Source organism: Drosophila bipectinata, chromosome 3R (assembly GCF_030179905.1).
Source record: "Drosophila bipectinata strain 14024-0381.07 chromosome 3R, DbipHiC1v2, whole genome shotgun sequence".
NCBI classification, from domain to species: domain Eukaryota; kingdom Metazoa; phylum Arthropoda; class Insecta; order Diptera; family Drosophilidae; genus Drosophila; species Drosophila bipectinata.
Genome location: NC_091739.1, coordinates 18915902 through 18936703, shown reverse-complemented (window position 1 = coordinate 18936703; position 20802 = coordinate 18915902). Strand labels below are relative to the sequence as shown.

The window sequence follows — 20802 nt, the reverse complement described above, 5'->3', positions numbered from 1 at the left end:
GAGTGGATGATTAGGTGGGCGGGGGAGGGTGCTCGAACGCAGAAGGCGGGGTGGGCCGGTGGCATTGGCGTTTCATTCATAACACACGCACACAGGCTAGCCGATGGGAAGGCGACTGGAATGTTGCATGTTCAGCCACCACCAACAAGGCAGCCACTTCCAGTCAAGGGGTTCCCTGTATCTGTATCTGAGCGCTCGTATCTGTGTCTGTGGTCGTGTTGGTCGTGTATCTGTGTCTGTGTGTGCGTGCGCACTCGTCGCGCCTCCACAGCACTTGGCAGGCAGGCTGCTGCTTCTGCTGCTGCTGTTGTTGTTGCTGGTCTGGCTCCGGCTGCTTCTGCCCCCAGTTACTGCAGGCAGGCTGAGCTCGGTCCATTTGAGTAGTCACTCATTCGCTCGCCGCCCGCTCGCTGGTTCAGCTGCGCGTCCACGACGACTGCCTATAAAAGTATCCCATCCTGGATATATCGTGCCTGAAAGTGTTTAAAAATTAAAATTAACAAATAAATACAACCAATAACAAATAACTATTTAAAAAACATCAAAACCCATTGCTCGAGTGTAGTTATATTCCACTAAACGGGCCCGTTAAAACCCAGCCCCATTCCGTTAAAAAATATAAAAATCGCTCGGCCGTAGAACATTTAGTTAATTTTTTCCGAAATCTATAAGAAAAATGTGCTAGCAATTAACAATCTTCGGTTTAAGCGTTTTATTTTGTTTGTTGCCCGCCTAACCGGAGCTTTTCCAATTAGGATATATCCAAGGTGCAACAATACCAGCGGCAAAACGGATAGCTGCCAGAGGTGAGTGACACGATGAAAAGGATCCCCCAATCCTGACCCCAGATGACTCATAACTCTTCAAGGAATCTTATGTCGTGGTAAAATAAAAAAAAAAATTGTGAACAAGTGAAATTCAATGCGAATTGTTGTAGGCGTCGATCGGGGGAAAAAAAGCATTTGAAATATAAATGGGAAATACAAATCAAAGAAAAAACATATGTATGAAAGGCAAACAAAGAACCCATGGAGCATGGAATCGTCATAGCCTTCGAGGGCATGTCACACAGTCTGTAACTCGACTCCCACAACCCGTCGATGCCGTCGGCGGAGGTTACTTTTTGCTCTGGCCCCGGACCCAAGAATCAGAAATTATTGTTTAGCAACAATAACAATAAAACGAAATAATATAGCCCCGAAAAAAAAACCCAGAAACACATAAACCCGTAACGCCCCACTGCCAAATGCAAATATCAAGGGCCCCAACGAAAATAACTGAAAGACTTTTTATAATTATGAAAAGGGAAAAGCAGCAAATCGAATTGCACTAAAAAATACTCCCTCTTCAGGTCCCAAGTTCCCGGTTCTTGATCCCAATCCCAATCCCAATCCCAGACGCTGTGGTCATCAGCCAAAGTTTTCTACAGAATCCGTTGCAGTTCTCATAAAATAAAAGTCAACGATGTATTTTTGTCCCCAATGGCCCATTTTAGGAATGGAGTTTTAAAAGAGAATTTTTCATGAATTCAAGGTGGATTATTACAGAAACTTTTTAAAATTTAAAAATAATTTTTCAAGTTTTTAAAATGATTTTCTTTCGTTGAAACTTTGAGAATTTCATTTATATTTCATAAAGAAACTATATTTTCCTATAGAACCTTTTTAATCTTCGAAAAGTAAGGCTTATATTAAAAAGAAAAGCTATATATCTTTTATTTGAGAAATATTAACTTAATTTTAAGAAAAAAATGATCACATGAACCCCAAAATATATCCCATGTAGGACAAAAGTCAGGGATCCAACATCCGGGCATCAACACTACTGACCAGTCTCCAGACGAGGTCTTCACAATAACCAACAAGAGTTGGTGCCGAGACAGTACGCATTTTAGGTTTAATGTAGAATATGCAAATTGCGCATAGCTAATTTGCATTTATGACAAAAATAATAACTAATAATCTGGGATGGGAGAGGGGGCGACAAAGGGTAGAAGCCTGAACGGAAACCGAAACGCAGATGGATATGGAAATGGAGTTGGAGATGGATATGGATGCGGAGATGGATACGCTGACCAGGCGACAATGACACACGAGAGATATGCGAGAAATTTACTATAATACTTCCAGGAAGGCAGAAAGAGAGTGCCGACTGAAGGGCGTAAAGCACGGCAAGTAAACAAACGAGAATTCGGTCCGGTTTTGGACATTGAACATTGGTTGCTGGCCAAAAGAAGTGACCATGACGGGTCTCCCGTTTCCCGGTCCCTCAGCTCTCCAGCTCCAGGCTTAGCTCCAATCCATCCTTAAGGTGTCGCGCGCCAAGCAAATTAGCGGGTGTGTCCAATTCGAAAACGAGCCTTGGGTCTCGAGAGGATGTCAGAGTTTTCTCAAAGTCATAAGAGTATGGTTTTCAAGGCACTTTGGAAAAAAAATATATAGTTTATAAAAATATTGTAATACACATATTTGAAGAACAATTGGAACGAAATCAGAACTATGTAGTATTTGCTTTAAAATTTATGGAAAACCTTTTTAAGAAATGCAAAGTTTAAAAATCAAAAACGTACTTTTCTTTCGTGATTAAGTACCTAAAGAAACTACCTTTTGATTCGTTTTAATATACATTTTTCGTAATAGGTTTTAGGTATTAGAATATTAGATTATTTTCCCCTCAGTGCATCCCTTAGGCCATGTGTTCTGTTGGCTGTCTAGTCCATGTCCCTTTGTCACGTGAAATCAAATCATGCATTACAATTTCACGCTCAATCGCCAATGTAATTGAGCCGCACAGCCGTCCCTGTTCCGATTCCTTTAAGTGCTTAGGTGTCCCAACTGCCGCCACTATGTCTGCCACAAATCCAATCGGTTGACTCTCTGAATCCGGGATTGGATCGGGGGTTTTCCGGTCGCCCTGCTTCCGTAAATGCGGAGGAGGCGCTCTACGGAGTGGCACTCAAGCGTAGCCGGCAGCTGGAGCAACAGTTGAACAATTTTCACACCCAAAATTATAAATATATTTGAAATAATTTTCAATTTTTATAACTATTTGTTTATGGCTTAATTTATGCACCAACACGACCTCTTCGCACTTACACATATGTATCCCCTCGGTTTAGTGAGAGTTTTAAGAGTGACAGTCTTCGGTTTTTGGGATAGTCCTTGTCTCATGTCCTGTGCCCATTGTTTGGATCACGTCTCGGTGCCGATATCGAATCTGTTCGATCTCAGATGCAACTTTGTTTCCAACGGTGGTCGGTGCTGGGTAATAGTAAAGACCCACGATCCTTTGTCATCGTCCTTCGTCCTGATATTCTGCTATCGGATAACACAGCCCGCATACAAGGTTCGTTTTCGTCCTCCTTGGCGCTTCAAACTTGTAAGTTTTTTTGTTCCTTCGATTGCTGGTGTTTGCGGGAAAGGGGTTAGAGATTTTTGTGCCCAAAATATGGGAATCTCTGTGTGTCCAATGTGCACAATCATGTGTGCATATTATGACGCGATCGGCGAACGTCTTGAGATATTCATCTAGATCTGAGGGCCTGACTGACATGTAAGCATGTAAAGTTGAGGGATGATTCTTTTCGGCCCCTAGACTGGTATCCTAGAAATCATTTTTTTATCCCACATTACAGTCTTTACATGGGAATGTTTATTATGATTAGGTCAGGCTAAGTATAAGGTATGTAGGTATTAAATTTCTTTTATGATCTTAAAGAAATGTAGACTACCAATATTTCTATAAACTCTTCAAATTCTATGTCAAGATCATTTAAATTTCCCAATTTTGCTGAGTTTGTTGAGGCGCCAACTTTCGTGAATCACTTCTTGTAACTATCTTCAGTGGGAGGGATTTTAAATAAAAAAGAATATTTTAAATTTTTGCACGTTGTGCGAAGATAGTGGAATATGTTGCTGCTGCGGCTGCCGCTGAAGTGCAACAGCAACAGACGTAGAAACAACAACATTAAAGCGTTGCAGCTGAGGGCAAAATTCTGCTGCGCGTGCAAGAAATTGTGAACGTCACTTGCGCGATTAGCTCATCGACACCACGAAAAAAAACACAAAAAAAAAAAAAACAAACAGAAAACAAATCGCACCCGAGCCAAAGAAAGAAGCCAAAATATTATGAGAGACAAACATTGGGCAGCTGAAAAAGGCATTATCGGCAACACGTGCCACAGAGCCGGCTGACAAGCGCCAAAAGATACTCCCTACTCGTACTATTCGTGATCGATCAATGAATGAAACGCTTAAAGTCCAAAAGTACTACGATACGATGACAACACTAATTGGCAAATCATAACTTATGTGCTGATCAAAGCTTTGTTTACATATCCGATACATGAGATCCAGAGGTCAAACATGAATAATAATATATCATATTTATGATAAGAACCAAAAAAATGAAAACACCTTTCCAAGGAAACATTGAATCAGATAGTGTTTCTAGATTATAATATTACAAGTGGTTTTTCTGTATTACTTTTACTTTAAAAGGTTGATCGTGCGTATACGTAATATTTTATACAACATTTTAAAATCTTTCAAATTTATAATTATATTTATAATGCACTTGTTTTTGGGTAATATTTTATTCAAACCCCGATCTCTTAATCTTTTACTTTCAATTTATATTATTATTTCATAAATCATTACACATTTGTAAGTCAATCAATGAATGAAGAACGTAAAAGGGCACATCACAAAGTGCTGATTAAACTTTTGCTTACATCTTATTTATATATTTAGATATATCTGATTCAGGGGTCAACGGTGGGCTTGGATAACTTTTATTTTTGGGCTGCACTGGCGTCGCCCTCCGATTTAACCGAGCTCAGCAAATGTCGCGAAGAAAGTAAAGTGGCTGCTTTGCGATTCGGGTGAAATGCAACACTTTTTGCAAACGCTGCACAAGTCATGGCCGTTGTGATTGTTTGTTTATTTTCACCAACATGTGACATTGTCCGCGGCGAAGGCGACATTGGAACCTCTGCTCTGCCTTGCTCAGCTCCATCCAATCGACGGTAGACGACAATGGTGACGGCGACAGTGGAGACGGTAGAGAACCCATTGAATCGTAGTACGGGAGAAAAGCTGCGAAGTGGCGAGCGGAGCAGCGACGTCGTCGCTGGCGGTTGGAGCGTTTTAGTTGCGGTCAGCTTAGTGTTGGATCAAGTCGCACTTGCACCCAGTGACCAAGCCGTTGTCCGTCTTTGTTGTTTTTGTCGTTCGCGCGCGTTTTATGTGGCATAATTTACGATCTCGCGGACGTTTTGCAACTTCATCTTGAACTCGAACTCCCTCAAGTTTCCCTCAAGCGATGCAGCCTGCACTTTCAGCAGCCTGCTTATGAGATGGATCCGAAAAGTAATAATTAGCCAGCAGACTAACTTGTATTGCACGGCAAAAAATAACTCTGGATTAATTCTTTAAACTACAAATCTCAATATTTTTAATATGAGTAAGAAATATAATATTTATTCAATGATATAAAGTGATTGTGCAGTTTTATATTTTTCTTAAAAGAAAATGTGTTCAAATTATATGAATATCATATGATCATAGACAGGATATTTACAAAGAGTGTTACAGAGGTTGTGAAGGCATTGTAGTTTTACAGAAACCCGGCAAAGTTAGACCGTATTTTATCCATTGAATCCTCTTTTCTTTGAAATTAAGATCATGATCCACATGATATTTTTTCACGGCCTAAGTGAGAGTATCTATATTTTATTTCTCCGAGATAAAGAAGAAAAAACTATTTCCTAGATGTATTCAAATTATTCAAAATTTTGAAGTATTAAAACTCACAACACACTGATGATGGATGTTGGGCAAGATCTTTAATAAATTCTTCCATAAATGGGCTAGACTCTTTCCTAAATAAGCCTTATTTGATCCTTTTTTGTCAGTGCTCTGCAGCTGCACTGTATTTGTTTTTACTGTGCCCGGGATTCTTGTTTTTTGCTTCTGTTGTTTTTCATCGTTTTTTTGGGTACTTGGTTTTTTTGTTTGCATACGGTAGCCACCAAAAATGATTTGTTTTGTCTGCCCTGGCGACAGGCGACATGAGAGGAGTGCGAGGATGGTGCTTTTGGGGAGGAGGTTGGCCACGTTCTCTGGCTGTTTTTTGTTGCCTCAAACTAAATCGCCTCCGTTTTGTGGCAAAGTGCAGTTGGTACGGTGCCTGCAAAGTATTAAATTACATTTTCCGTAGTAATTTGTACGATATGCTCTATAAGGAGGCGATATGACATATTTTCTTTCTTTGTAATATTAAATATTTGGATTTCAGTTTTTAGAATTGAATTCATTCACCCCGTTTATGAAATTTGTCAATATTTATTTTATATCCTTGAGATAAGTTGGGACTTAAGTCCCCATTAAGTTTTAATTTGTTTGTGGCATTTAATTAGTTTGCTTGGGTGCGTATTTATGGATGAATTTATTTGCCGGACAAGAGTACATTTTAAAAAGGATCATAAATTTATGTTACATTTTTATGGTCGGCATAAAAACGTTTTAAAGGGGGAAACGAGATCAAACTTTTACGAGTTACTCAAGGCTGAAGGAAAAAATATGGCGCCCATATAAAACGGGGAAAGCCCCTTTCTCTCTCTCGCACGCAGCGTGTAGAAATTCTAAGCACCAATACAAACGGAAGTGACAAAACTGACATTGAATTTTGACAAGCGGAAGAGCCAAATGTGCGTGTGTTGGTGGAGCATGAAAGAAGGGGGTTGTCAGAAAAAGAAATCAAAAAAGGACTCAACAGCGAATGAATCCCCCTAACAAAAAAGGGCTGAAAGAGAAAGCTTTTAAACGTGAACGACAGAAATGTTCGCTAATGGAGCACACAGACACACACACAAACATATACAGGCGCACTTACACTCAAAGGCATCGAAAAACAAAATGAAACTCAAATAACAATTATTAAGGCGTTGCCAGACAAGCACACAACAATTATGTGCCACTGTGTGTGTGGGCGGAGCGGAGGCGCGATACAAACTCAAACTGAAATACAAACACAAACAAAAACACTTCCAGTTTGCCGTTCCAGGTTCGATGGTTGTGTGTGTGTGCGTGAGTGTGAGACAGCCAATGAGAAAATGTTGTTGCCTGCGCATTTGTGTGTGTATTTGTGTAATGCTCGCAGCTCTTCCGCTCTCGCTCTGGCTCACTGTTGTTGTTTGCCGGATAGGGTGGCTATTTGCGACAGTGTGTGTGTTTCGGTGTGACTTGGAAAACCAGTTTTGGTTCCCCCATCTCCCAGGCCGGCCCCTTTCCTAGCCATTACACCGAAGAATAGAAAAAAAAAGCGGCGGCTGTAGCGCAGCCGTATTGCAATGGTCGGTGAATGAACCGCAAGATGCACAGTGGCTAGTTTAAGATATCTTCTTAGTTATGCATTTTAGTTTTTCCCAAAAAGATCTATTATTAATCACTTTAATTAGAAACGATTAGGATTAAGATGTTGGTAAATAAAGATAATGAAGTATGGTGGGACTATTATTTTTACATTTCTTTTATGTGTGTATGAAGAAGGATATTATTAGGACTATATTATAATAATTCCTTATGAAACCTTTGCCCTTTCTTATATTGCTTTTAAAAGAAGTAGTGTTATATAAAAATCTATAACCATTTTACACAAAAACACACTGTGCCCATAACCTAATACTAAAAATCTGTAAAACAATAGATGTGATTCATTATCCCAATAAAAAGGCATAAAAAGAGAATCTTTAATATACCATTTAAAATATATTATCACTAAACAATGTTCAAATGCTTAAAATTCAGAAAACATCAATGTAAAATAAAGTATGTAGATAAATATCACGTATACGTATAGGTGTACAATAAGTAGTAAAAATATCTTTAGTATCTTGTTGTTGTTCGATTTCTTTCGTAACCCTGTTTAAAAATATAATATTTCAATGCATGGCTACTGTTGTTACAAATAATTGAAATCAAATTAAAGAATAAAAGGATATTTAAACATGTTATATGTATGGGAAACCCCATTCATGTAAGACTTGAATGCATAATAAGCATAGGTATTTTATTTACATATCCCATTCAAAAACACGATCGTCTTGATAGTTTCAAAACATTACCCAAAGACATTTGTCATCCTCTTAAGTGTCAGCGACCTTTGCCGCATCTATTTTGGTCTAAAAATCGACAGCAACCGCACCACTGTGCTCCACTGCTAATGTCTCTCAAATGTTACCTGAGAGACTGGGAAAGGGACTGAGACACCATTTTCTTATTTTTCCGACCTCTTATTGTTGTTTTTTCCCCGAGTGTGTTTGTTTTCTGTGCGAGTGTGTGTGTGGCTGGCTTGTTCCTGTGCTCGTTTTCCTGTGCATTTCTGGTCTCGTCTAGGATTTGATGCTTTTTAAATTCTTTTGTCTCGTAAATTTTTTGATGAATGCACACATACAAATGGACGTTGCACGCAGGGTCTTCGTCTTCGAGGGGTGTTTGCTCTTCTTCTTTTTGCCCCTCATCGGTGAGTGTTTATCTTGTGTGTGAGTATGGGTGTTAGCATGTCGATGTGTGTGTTTGACTTCTAGTGAGGAAATCCGCTTAATGCTGTAATTTTGCAGAATTGTTCAAACTAACACGTCAGCTTTGATAGTGTAACAATTTCGAGTTGGGTAAATGGGAAAATTATTTTTTAATTTCATGGGGATGCCTTAAAATAAAGGGGATTTTTTTTTTAAGAGAATTATGCATTATGCATTTTTTAAATATTTGAGCTTATACTTGCAGAGCCATATTGTAAATCATTTTAAAATATTTAAAGTGAGCAGACACAATCAGATCTTTAAGGGTAAATAATTTTGGCTATTTAAAGACTAAATGGTGGCTGGAATTATGCATTATTTATTCGTATATCGTTTTTTACTCCCAATTATTACAAACCACTTTATTATCTGCTAAAAATTCTTTTCCAATCTTATAATCTCTTGATGAAAATAAGAAAATCTCAGACTTTTCAGCACCATTTTGGGTAACCAATTGATTGGCCGGATTTAAAGTCTTTAGGGGTTTTATTTTCTGTGGACGCTTTTTTTTGGGGGAAAACTCCAAAAAATCCATTGTCACGCCATTGATCATCCCCTAAAAATGATATTTCCACTATTTTTAACCTACCCCAGACCCACTCCGGTGTCAGCCTTGGATATAAAGTGAAAAGAGTCGTAAATTTCAAGGTGAGATTGTGGAGCCAAGGAGAAATGATATTATATATTCATAGCTTTTTCTGTGAAAGTGCTGCGCTTATGTACTTCCCAAATAGAGACATTTAATGTGTCTGGCTTTGACTAGTTTCGAAAGCAATTTGACAATTTGTTTTAATTTTAATTTATAGCTCTGGGTTACATAAAATTAAATTATAACCACAATGGAATGTTAATGCCTTGTCCATAAATAACTATATAATATATATTTTTTTTGTATATATTCCAGAGTATATGTGTGTGTGTGTTGGTTCGGTATACCCATAGGTATCTAATGAAACGTGATTTTCTCTAAAACGTGACTTTGTATTGATTTTTCTCCAACCGTACTTTTGTTTCATTTTACGCCCAGCCGTAAGACCGAGCCGCAGTATTCATTGTTGTAGTTGCTATTATATTGTTGTTGCATTTTTATTGCAGCGGAAAAATGGTATCGTCAACTGCAAAATAAATATGCTGTAGATTGGCTTCCGAACCATTTCGATATGGATTTAAAACAGTCAATAATAATGAAACAGCCAATCCAAAGTAATCTTTATTTTTACGATAGCTTCTAAATATAGAAATAGTTTCAGTTTAGGAAAAGCATTTTCTAAAAGTTACTTTAAACTTTATTTTTTGAATAACTAGTTCAAATATTTAATTAGACTATGTAACTGACTGCCTGTCATCCCGACTGGGGGACACTTGGCTTATTTGCTGGACTACCATGTTGTAACATATTTGCATTGTTGTTCCAGTCTGCTAGCCCTATTTGCTAGTTTCCAAGTGGATATTTATTCAGTGTCCACCATCAGTGGTTCTCGCCCGAGTTCCAAGTCCGGCAGCTCAACATCACTGTTGTTCGACTTACTGTTGCTCCCTGTTGCTATTGCTGCTGTTTTAGACCAAATTCAAAATCAAATTCAAATTTATGGTGAACATCACGTACCGACAACAACAGTCCCAACAATAACAACAAAGGGAACGCGGCTCGGTTGCAAGTCCAGTTCCATGTACTACACCTCATAATGTAAGTGATAATGGAGGTGTTTGGGTATTTACGCGTAGGTGAGATCGCACTTTTAGTCCAGTGAGAAAAATAGGTTTTAAATTTTTTATTTTTTTTGATATAGTATAGTGTATTTTTTATTTAATTCCTTTCGTTGGGGAATTTTTAATTGAAGAATTAACAATGAAATTTATAGGAAGGAATTTATAAATTGGGCTACTTCATATTTATTTCAATTTAATTTTTGCAAAAACTGCCATTTAAATAAACTCTTTCTTTATCAAATTCGACATTTTTTAAAAATTGATGGAATGTTAGTTCCTTCTTAAATCCATCTCTAATTCAATCCATACTTAAATGGATAAATGGAAAAAACTAAAACTATTTTATATATAGAATCGTCTGCAGATTTTTTAAAACTATTTATACAGGGTATCATATTATGATTATCGATTTGACCCTAGAATATTGTCGGCGTGCAGCATTTTGACTTGTTTGATTTTCCAAAGAGTGTGGAATGGAATGGGAACCAGTTCGGTTACCATTCTACCGACCCTGTCGGTCTATGGCCTACGTAGCCCATCGGCCATTTGGTTGCAAGTTTGTATTGTTGATCGATTTTACGTGATATTTCCGAGATTTTCCGTATTTATAGCTTGGCCGTTGCTATTGTTGTTGCTCCTGGTGCCGCCGCTCCTGCTGCTGGTGCTGCTGGTACACATTTCGCTGCTGCCGTATTTGTTGCTGCTAGTGTTATTGTTTTTAGTGTTTTTGGTGTTGCTGTTGTTGATATTTTTTTTTATTCCATTTGAAAGTTTACTTTCGCATTTTGAACGCCTCATCGCTTTGCGTATTTGCTCTGGCTGTTTGGCCATCCCCCCCCAGCCCCATAGCACTCCCCACATACTATAATACCAACCGAATGCTGTGAACCGGGAGCTCTGGTTATGTTTGTTGAACAAATACAAATAAAATACATGCATAATTATTTTTGAAAATATAGTGTAATGAAAACAATGATTATGATGTGTTGGTTGATTATTATTACGATTATGGGTTTGGTCCGACGGATCGATTGGGATTTATTTGCTTTCACTCCATAGCTCCCACATGGCTCACTGTTTGCCCGGAGGCTTTTAGGTTCTTGCTGTTTTATTTCTGATTTATGAAAAATTTGTACAAAATAATTTGTCGGATTAATATAAAATAAATGCAATTGCAATTGCGGTGAAGTGGAGCCTTTATTTACAAAGGCATAGCTCTAAATACTTATTCTCTGTTTATTTTTGTATTTGCAATTGATGTATTCAATTTATTTGGTTTTATTAATAAAGAGTTTTACTATGATGGTATTTTTTTGCTTCTATAAGTTTTTTTGCTAATATAAAAAGTAATTACAAAAAGAAAATATATTTTTAAATAAAATTTGTCAAAGTTTTATTAAAAATGATATTGTTTACCAAATCATATGTACATTGATTTGCTATACATTGACATAATGTATATTTTTTTTATATTTTGAGCACTTTTGACATAGGAATATTATTATTTTTCTTCACATCCTTCTGAAACCCTCAAAACGTATGAAATGTTGCCTACTTATAGGGGCAGTCGTGGGTTTTAAGAAATTTTATAATTTAATTGCTTTAATACTTTTAAAATTTGTAGTTTAATTTATGTTTCTTAATAATAATGTATCTTAAAGTATTATAATTGAAAAAAAACATCTAAAAGTTTTAGCAAAGCATAAAGCATTTGTGACGAAATAGGATTATTTCTGAGAATTTTTAGATCCCCAAAAGCCATTGCCATCTAATTCTTTGCCCATGAACCATAATGCTAATCAATAGGCCGTTCCCTGAATAAATTAAGGCGCCATAAAAGGCTAAAAGCAGCAAAATTAACGACAACTGTGCGCAATTAGCGGATTTGGGCGACCGAAAACAAAGCCAACGCTTTTGTTGGTTCTTGGCTGAGATTTCTGGTGCTGCCACTGGTTGTTGTTGTTATGACCGTCGTTACTTGTTATTGCAGGCAATTAAAAACGTACGCCCAACACCCCCCAAACACACATACACAGACAAAAAGTATATATATTAATGAAAACACCCCTTGGATTGCATAAACTTTTGTTTGATAATGTTAAAGTGCCGCGCAAACAAATCAAAAAGCATATTGAAATTGGGTTAATGTTCGGAGGCAGTGAGTCCGGGACTCCCGACTCCGGATGCGGATACGGTCCTTAGTCGCTGTTTGCTTTACGGGTTATAATCCGAAAATTAAGCGCGAGCTGAGCATTAAAATTTGCTACCCATTTGAGGGAGGTTGCTGTTGCCGTTGCCCCTTCAGTGTCGCGCCGTCGACTGTTGTTTCAAGATAAAAACTTCATGTGCGTTGGAAAAACACCGGGAAAAGAGCAAAGAGTACTCCGGATGGCTGAGTGGGGTAGGGATTCAGATTCGGATTGGGACTGGGACTGGGAGTGGGAGTGGAAAATGGCTGAATATATTTTGGCAGTAACAGCGCAACGGAGGTCTTATCGTTTTGGTCCTGGCATATGTTGCGCACATTTAAAACGTATGGCCAGTTTTCCGCAAACAGCTTCTCACCTGATACGGTCCGAATGTGTGTGGGAATCTCTGCCGTGTCTCTGTCGGATGTTGTACCTGACTGCCTCGGAAGTTTCTCACACTTTCCGTGCCGGACATGTGCTGTATTTTCCCGTTTAGTTATCAATCGGACGATTGGAAATTCCCTAGCGCAAGCGTGAGAAACCGACAGCGGGTTTTTAGCATATCCATACCTGTGGATCGTGTCCCTGTGGAAAAGGCAGCTCCGACTCCGGCAGCAGCAGATCTCGCCGCATGAGAGGAGGCTGCAGGACACAGCGCCTCGCCCGCAACACCCACATTAGTATCGGCCCAGCGTCCAGTGTCCTGTTAATTGCTTTATGGACTCTCTAGTTCCCAGTGTTTCATGAAGCGTGGGAATCTGCTTACCTGTCCCAATGTGATTTCTTTCACTTCGCCCTCACTCCCCGACAATTCTCACTGAATCTCAACGGTCTGTAGTTCAAGTTCAGTGTGAATTATTGTGTTGACTTTATTTTTAAACTTTTACCCATTTGTTTTTAGTTTGATGTTTGCCTGTAACAAGATTAAGGTCAAGTTGGCTGTAGGGATTAGGGGAATTGTTGTGGTGCGGATTGGTTTGGGATCCGGTTCATTGGGACGTCAGTCAAAGCATGAGTTTGGTTTTTATTCACTTTCCGGGAAGTGAGCAATAAGGCGCTCGTTAAAAAGAGTTCTCTGTTATTCTGTATGTTTGGAGTAACTTTGGGGATTTTTTTTAAAGAATAAATCAGTTGTTAAATAAGTTCCCCGTACTTTTTCTTAATATATCTTTAATGAAATGATTTAATAAATAATGCAAAAATTATGCTTAATCATACATTGAGAATATTTTTTATGATAATGAATGGATTTCTATTCCTATTTCTTTTAAGGCCAATTGAAGTTCTTCTTTCCGTTCTTTCACGATGGGAATTATGATGCTGATATATCAATGGATATATTTATATTTATGACATTATGAAATGTTTTAATGGTCGTTTCAAATACTAGGAAATGTACTGAATAATTTTGACCCACTTACTGACCATAAACTATGCTATTAGCAGCACTTTCTGTATCACAGGCTGCTCAACCCCCTGGATTCGACTCCTGTTCGCATTTATATAAATCGCGGAATGCCTTTCGGTTTCGCCCCTACTTTCTCAGTATTCCGCTAGAGATAGAGAAATCGGAAGAGACCTCACTTCAGTCGCGCATGTTGTCACATTTGCGTTGCGGATTAGTACCGAACGCTCTTTAGGATTATGATCGTTGAGCAAATCTGTTGCTCCTGAAAATGCGTAACGGATGCCGGCAATTCACTCAAATGTTGACTTTTGACAAATGTTTCATTTTTTGTGGAAACATTTATGAAAAAATGTCGAAATTTTCTAGTTTCCCAATATGGATAGTCTGTTGGAAATACTTAAGATCTAACGTAGAATTAGATGTTTCTATTAATATTAAAATTTTTTAACTAGTTAAAAGTTCATTTTTTGTTAAGGTAAGATACCTTTTATACCTTTTTTCATGAACTCTTCTCAGTAGTTTCAAATTTAAGACAAAAACATTAAGACTACGTGACCTATGTCAATAAACTTGTAATTACGTGCAAATTCTTAGCCCGTTGGCAAATTTAGGTAAATGACCAAGTTCTTTAAAACTCCCAGACCAAAAAAATCGAAGTCGGCATGGAGAATAAAACAGCAGGAGACCCCATGGCTTAGATTTTGCCAGAAATGCGCCAAAATCACGTTCGAAAACTATCAATGGCAAGATTCTGGCTGTGGGTCATCCTGGATGTGCATATATATATAAGTATTCAGTATGCTTATGTGTGTATTTGGGTGAGTGTGCGTGGGCCATCATTTGTCTATTATGTACTCATACAGACACAAAAATATATACAGATAAAAGGCTAACTCCTGTGGTCGGCAAAAGTCAACCTGTTGAATGCAGGAGTCAGGTCGAGTGAGATGGCAACTGCTATTGTATTTCCGGTTTGCCATTCAGCATTCAGGATCTAACCGAATTAGGAACATTGCAAAAAGTCAATTGCCATCGACAGGTAAAATTTAGTTCAGCCAATAGCCAGTTAGTGTGCCACGCCAGGTAGCAAGAAGCAGGAAGAAGGATCTGTTCTTCGGAGAGGTGCGGAAACTGTTAAAACTGCTTGGCCAGGACGAAAACAGCTCAGTTTCACACAGGTGATCGTAGGGACAAGTGCTCTGAGGACCTGTTCTAGGACATTTCCAAAAATTTAAGGATTATTCGCAAAAGTTAAACCAGAAATATGACAAACCATCGCAGGGTTCGCAAGGATTGCTACGAAAGCAGATTGCATGGTTGGTGTTGAGTTCGATATAAAACATACTCCTTTTTTTGATTTGTAAGCTAAATCCTGATTCCAAATTTTTTGTTTTCAATTTACAGATATAGCCAAAACGTGTGCCATGAAGGAGAAAAGCAAAAATGCGGCACGCACGCGACGTGAAAAGGAAAATACGGAATTCTGCGAATTGGCCAAATTACTGCCACTGCCGGCGGCGATTACTTCGCAACTGGACAAGGCCTCCGTCATCCGGCTGACCACATCCTATTTGAAAATGCGCCAAGTGTTTCCCGATGGTAAGCTTTTTCCTTTCTCGTATAACTCGTAGCTTGTAAACCTTCCGGAAAACTCACTTGATTGCCGCTCAATTTGTCGCCCGCCTTGGCTTTTCATCTCGTGTGAATTACGCCTTGCGGCTACGGCAAATGATGCGGAATGTTTGACAGCCACGCGACCGCCACGCTCATTATAATCCAACCTCGACATATCCTCGCAGCAGGACACAGTCCTTTGTTTTTTTATTATTATTATTTTTTTTTCGCAACTCCTATCGTGACGCGACTAAAGAATTTTCAAGTTTAAACGGCGATGTTTGTTTAAAGCATATGTTTCCGAGGGACAACCGACAACCGAGGGAAAAACCACTCAACAATGGGCAGACAATAAACAACAGGGCCAAGTGGGGGGTAGAGTGGGTGGTTGGCTGACTAGTGGGGTGGTGGAGTTGTTAAAACACAATGGCGGCTGTTGTTTCACTCAAAAAGCAACGAGCAACGAGAGTCTCACTGGAAGTCCTCTCCCTTTCCTGGATGCGATTTTCCCCATGCGAGTGTGCGCCGCTAAGATTTTCTGCGATTCTGCGAAGAGGGTTGTTCGCCGGAGGGTGGAGGTGGGTGTTAGCCCATTGTTAGCGACCGTTTTGTGCTTTTCTTTTCTGGCTTTATTGAAATAATTATTTTAATAATAGGCAACAAACAAGGAGATCCGGCCGGGCCAAGGAAGTGCTCGGTGTATGTACAGGACAATACATGGGACAAGTACATGCCAGGACGGGTGGCAGTGGGAGGGATGTGTGACAGTGGGCGGGGGTGAGCTGTGGGCTGTGAATGGGCCACCTACGGAGCTTGATGACTTTAATTGGGAATAATATTTAGACGTCAGCAGTGGCAAGTAGGGCGTGTTTTGCTTCTGGGTTTATTGGTGGGAATTTTGCGAATTAAGTTACACCGGACAGATGACAAACAATAGTTGTTTTTTTTTTGGCAAACTTATTAGGACAGGCGGGAAGTTTCTTAAATTCGAATATTATTATTTATGTTCAAATATTGTCTTACAGGACTCGGTGAAGCTTGGGGCTCCTCGCCGGCCATGCAGCGTGGCGCCACCATCAAGGAACTGGGCTCACATCTCCTGCAAACACTGGACGGCTTCATCTTTGTGGTGGCTCCGGATGGCAAAATCATGTACATTTCGGAAACGGCCTCGGTGCATTTGGGTCTCAGCCAGGTGAGTCTCGGCTTTCTCTCGTCCTGATTTATGCGCATAATTTGGCGGTGCCTGGTGACACCTGACGTTGCCTTTTTGAATCCTGTCGGCCACTTGAATTTGCAAGTCAATTGGGGGCGTTTGGAGAAACCCAGAAGTGTTGTGGCTTCTGGCGAAAAAAAGGCGGATTCATTTGCATTTTCTTCACTAATTGGCACTCGGTGCAAGCTTAGCCTAGCTTTATATTAAAAGTATAATTTTATCTCAATTAAATATTTTCATTTGTATCTTTTAAGGTGGAGCTGACGGGCAACTCGATATTCGAGTATATACACAGCTACGATCAGGATGAGATGAATGCCATTTTGTCGCTGCATCCGCACATGCACCAGCATCCAGTGAGTACAGCATCAGTTTCGAAAACATATCCCCGGCGCATTTGAAAATGTTTGCCTTCCACCTGTCTCTTTCTGTCTTTGTCTCTGTCTCTGTCTTTGTTTTCTGTACTGCTCTATCCCATTGTGCCATCCCACAACTCACGCCACAGGCCGCCTTTCTCAACTCCCTACAGCTCGCTCAGACGCACACGCCCATCGGCAGTCCCAATGGCGTCCAGCACCCATCCGCCTATGGCCACGATCGTGGCTCTCACACCATCGAAATCGAGAAGACCTTCTTCCTGCGCATGAAGTGTGTCCTGGCCAAGAGGAATGCCGGTCTCACCACCTCTGGTTTTAAGGTAAAAACTTCATCTATTTCACTACTTTCAGAGCAAAAGTTTAATTCAATTTTTTAACAAATCTTCCAGGTGATACACTGTTCTGGCTATCTTAAGGCTCGGATCTATCCCGACTGCGGTGATGGACAGGGAAGCCTCATCCAGAATCTCGGCCTGGTGGCCGTCGGACACTCGTTGCCTTCATCCGCCATCACAGAAATCAAGCTGCACCAAAACATGTTCATGTTCCGTGCCAAGCTGGACATGAAACTGATCTTCTTCGATGCTCGGTAAGTTGAGATATCTGTAAAAATTAGAATTTTTTAAAAGGGGAAACATTTGACAGAACATTTTCCTAACTGTATCAAAAAAACAAGAAAGGTCCTTAAAAGTATCCCTTGCCTGTTTGCTGTATATTCGACACTAGGCAAATATTTAAACGGGCCGCAGAATTCGTTTTTTACGATAAAAAGTTCCACCAGCAGCCCCATCGGAAAGATAATGTTTTCAAAGTACCAAAAAAACAAAAGGGAAAGAGAAATGGAAGAAATGGGGACAAGGAAATGGTTAACACGACGGGGACGACATGACAAAAAGAAAAACAAATCATTTCCCTCTTGAGCTTGATTTTTTCCTTTGTCCTGTGTGGAAGGAAGGAAGCAAAGGACGCCACCTGGGGGAGGGGAGGCTGTGTAAGTGCCTGGCGGGCCAAAAAACCAGCCCACTTTGTCTGACATTATTGTCACTCAATTACCCTCATGATGCCGTCTATATATCCGTCCCCTTCTGGCTGTCGTCGAGCCACCCCAAATGGCAAGGACTCCAGGGGCTGATTTGGTCGCCTGTATTCATTTTTGTTGTTTCTGCATAATTGAATTGAAGTTGACGGGAAAAGTAAAGCTGGCAAATAAACCAGTAGCACCACTAGCGACAAAAGGCAACACCAATGGACATTATTCAGTGTTTGCACAAGCCGACAAAACTTAACCCCAAACTGATGTCGTCTGTTTATTTGCTTACAGCGTATCGCAGCTAACCGGATACGAGCCGCAGGACCTCATCGAGAAGACCCTGTATCAGTATATCCACGCCGCGGACATAATGGCAATGCGCTGTTCCCATCAAATCCGTAAGATAACAAAAACCGTTTACATATTCCAACTTTTCTAACTTGTTCCTTCCTTCCTGCAGTGCTGTACAAAGGACAAGTGACCACCAAATACTACCGCTTCCTGACCAAGGGGGGCGGCTGGGTGTGGGTGCAGTCGTACGCCACCCTAGTGCACAACTCGCGATCCTCGCGAGAAGTTTTCATCGTCAGCGTGAACTACGTGCTGAGCGAACGAGAGGTGAAAGACTTGGTGCTGAACGAGATTCAGACGGGCGTGGTAAAGCGAGAGCCCATTTCGCCGGCGGCCCAAGCGGCTCAGGCGGCGGCAGCGGCCCAGGCAGCCCAGGCGGCTCAGGTTGTGCCGCCTCCCGCCCAGGTGGTTGTGGTCCAGCCACAATGCGCCGGCGTGACGGCGCCCGGAACGCCCGTGAGCCTGGCCCTCAGTGCGAGTCCCAAACTGGATCCCTACTTCGAGCCGGAGCTGCCACTGCAGCCACCGAATGCTGTGACGCCCGTGCCCACGAATAACAACAACAGCAGTAACAACAACAGCGGTGGAGTGTGGCACCACCACCAGTTGCAGCAGCAACACCAGCAATCTGCCAGCATGGATCACGATAGCCTGAGTTACACCCAACTATATCCGCCGCTCAACGACTTGGTGGTGAGCTCCAGCAGTTCAGTGGGCGGAGGCACCGCCTCCAGTGCGGGCGGTGGCTCATCGGCGTCCGCCTCGTCGTCTGGAGTTTACTCCACGGAAATGCAATACCCGGATACCACCACGGGAAACCTGTACTATAACAACAATAATCACTATTATTATGAGTACGATGCCACAGTGGACGTGGCCACGTCAATGATTCGTCCTTTCTCGGCCAACTCCAATAACAGTTGTTCAAGCAGCTCGGAGAGCGAGCGCCAGCTGTCCACCGGCAATGCCTCGATTGTGAACGGAACGTCGCCCTCCCAAACAACCTACAGCGATCTCAGCCACAACTTCGAATTGAGCTACTTTTCCGACAACAGTTCCCAGCAGCAGCAGCAACACCAGCATCAGCAACAGCAACATTTACTGGAGCAGCAGCATCTGCAACAGCACCAGCAGCAAAGATTGCAGACGCAACAGCAGCAACACCAGCAATACCAACAGCAGCAATATGCGATGCCCCACCAGCAACAACAGCAGCAGCAACAGCGAGTGGTCAGCGATTTTGCTGAGAGCTTTAAGAGCGTAAATGCAGCTGCTGCGGCGGCGGCGGTGGTGGCCACGCCCCATTATACCAGCGTGATCGTGGAGCCGCAGCACTATATTCCCAACGATTTTGTGCATTAGCAGCGGCTCTGTTGCTGTTGCACTGGCTGCTATTGTTTCAAAAACAATAAAGCGCCTCGAATTCAAGTTGTTGCAATCCTGCTTTGTATTGAGTTCTCAGTTCCAATTGTTATATGTGGCTGAGCCACCAACAAAACGCCCTCAACCAACTTCTAACGCCCTCGTTTCTCATTAATTTATTTCAAAATATATTCATGTTTCCCAAAAACAAGTGGTTCAGTTAAAAGTTAAAAATTGATTAAAATTCACAGGAGAAAAAACCAAACCTTGTTAACAAATGCAAAAGCAAATACAAATTCTATGAATAGAAAAACGTTTAGACCTAAGACCTAACTGTAAACTGTTCATACAAACTAACTTAATTTAACTGCACATACTTACACTTAACTAATCGTATACATAAATATACACATACAACATACGTATAGGCTCCGCATAATCACGAATACATACGATCTACAGATATATCTATGTATATAAATATGCAATAATGTGTAAATAGTGCAGGGTCCGCTCCACTATGCAGATATCGAACATGATCTTCATAAGTCAAGCGAATAATTGTAAATGTAATATTAACTATTATCGCAAATTTTTCTAATTTGAATAAACAAATTATTATGTGGGTGAACAATAAAGGAATAAGTTTTCAATTGTTTTAACAAGCCGTATTTGGAGGGTATAGATCGATAGTTTATATTCTTTATTTAATTCATTAGTTTTAGATTAAAAATAAAATGTTACTGACAAAAACTTATTGAAATTTCCATTTATTTATTTTATTATTATGCATGTGTGATTTGTTTTAAGTTTTTAAGGGGCAAACATCAAGCAATTTATATTTTTAAACAAATTGGACATAGAGTGATGCTTCCTGTTTAAAATTATTTAATAATGAATGTAATGGCCCCCAGCGAAGGCCAATAAACATCCAATTTGTTTCTATATTTTGATTAAAATGTAT

General features: G+C 40.3%; 1 protein-coding gene across 4 annotated transcripts; it reads left to right on the top strand.

The window, feature by feature from the left end:
• Positions 1 to 374: 374 nt before the first annotated feature.
• On the top strand, positions 375 to 20594 carry sim (single-minded). 4 transcript variants are annotated; one of them, XM_070281749.1, is made up of 8 exons: positions 375 to 806; positions 15293 to 15487; positions 16528 to 16697; positions 16973 to 17074; positions 17248 to 17415; positions 17485 to 17684; positions 18417 to 18523; positions 18586 to 20594. In XM_070281749.1, the coding sequence occupies exons 2-8, from the start codon at positions 15313 to 15315 to the stop codon at positions 19836 to 19838; spliced, it is 2175 nt and encodes a 724-aa protein (XP_070137850.1). In that variant the 5' UTR covers positions 375 to 806; positions 15293 to 15312; the 3' UTR covers positions 19839 to 20594. The 4 variants fall into 4 exon arrangements, with proteins under 4 accessions (XP_070137850.1, XP_043068189.1, XP_070137849.1 ...); XM_043212254.1 differs by lacking the exon at positions 375 to 806 and adding an exon at positions 5167 to 5369; XM_070281748.1 differs by lacking the exon at positions 375 to 806 and adding an exon at positions 5167 to 5463.
• The last annotated feature ends 208 nt before the right edge of the window (positions 20595 to 20802 follow it).

Coding starts and splice junctions, on each gene's coding strand:
- sim (XM_043212252.2), top strand. CDS start 15,153: ATGACAAACCATCGCAGGGTTCGCAAGGATTGCTACGAAAGCAGATTG. Junction 15,488..16,527: donor GCGCCAAGTGTTTCCCGATG/GTAAGCTTTTTC, acceptor ATTGTCTTACAG/GACTCGGTGAAGCTTGGGGC. Junction 17,416..17,484: donor TCACCACCTCTGGTTTTAAG/GTAAAAACTTCA, acceptor CAAATCTTCCAG/GTGATACACTGTTCTGGCTA.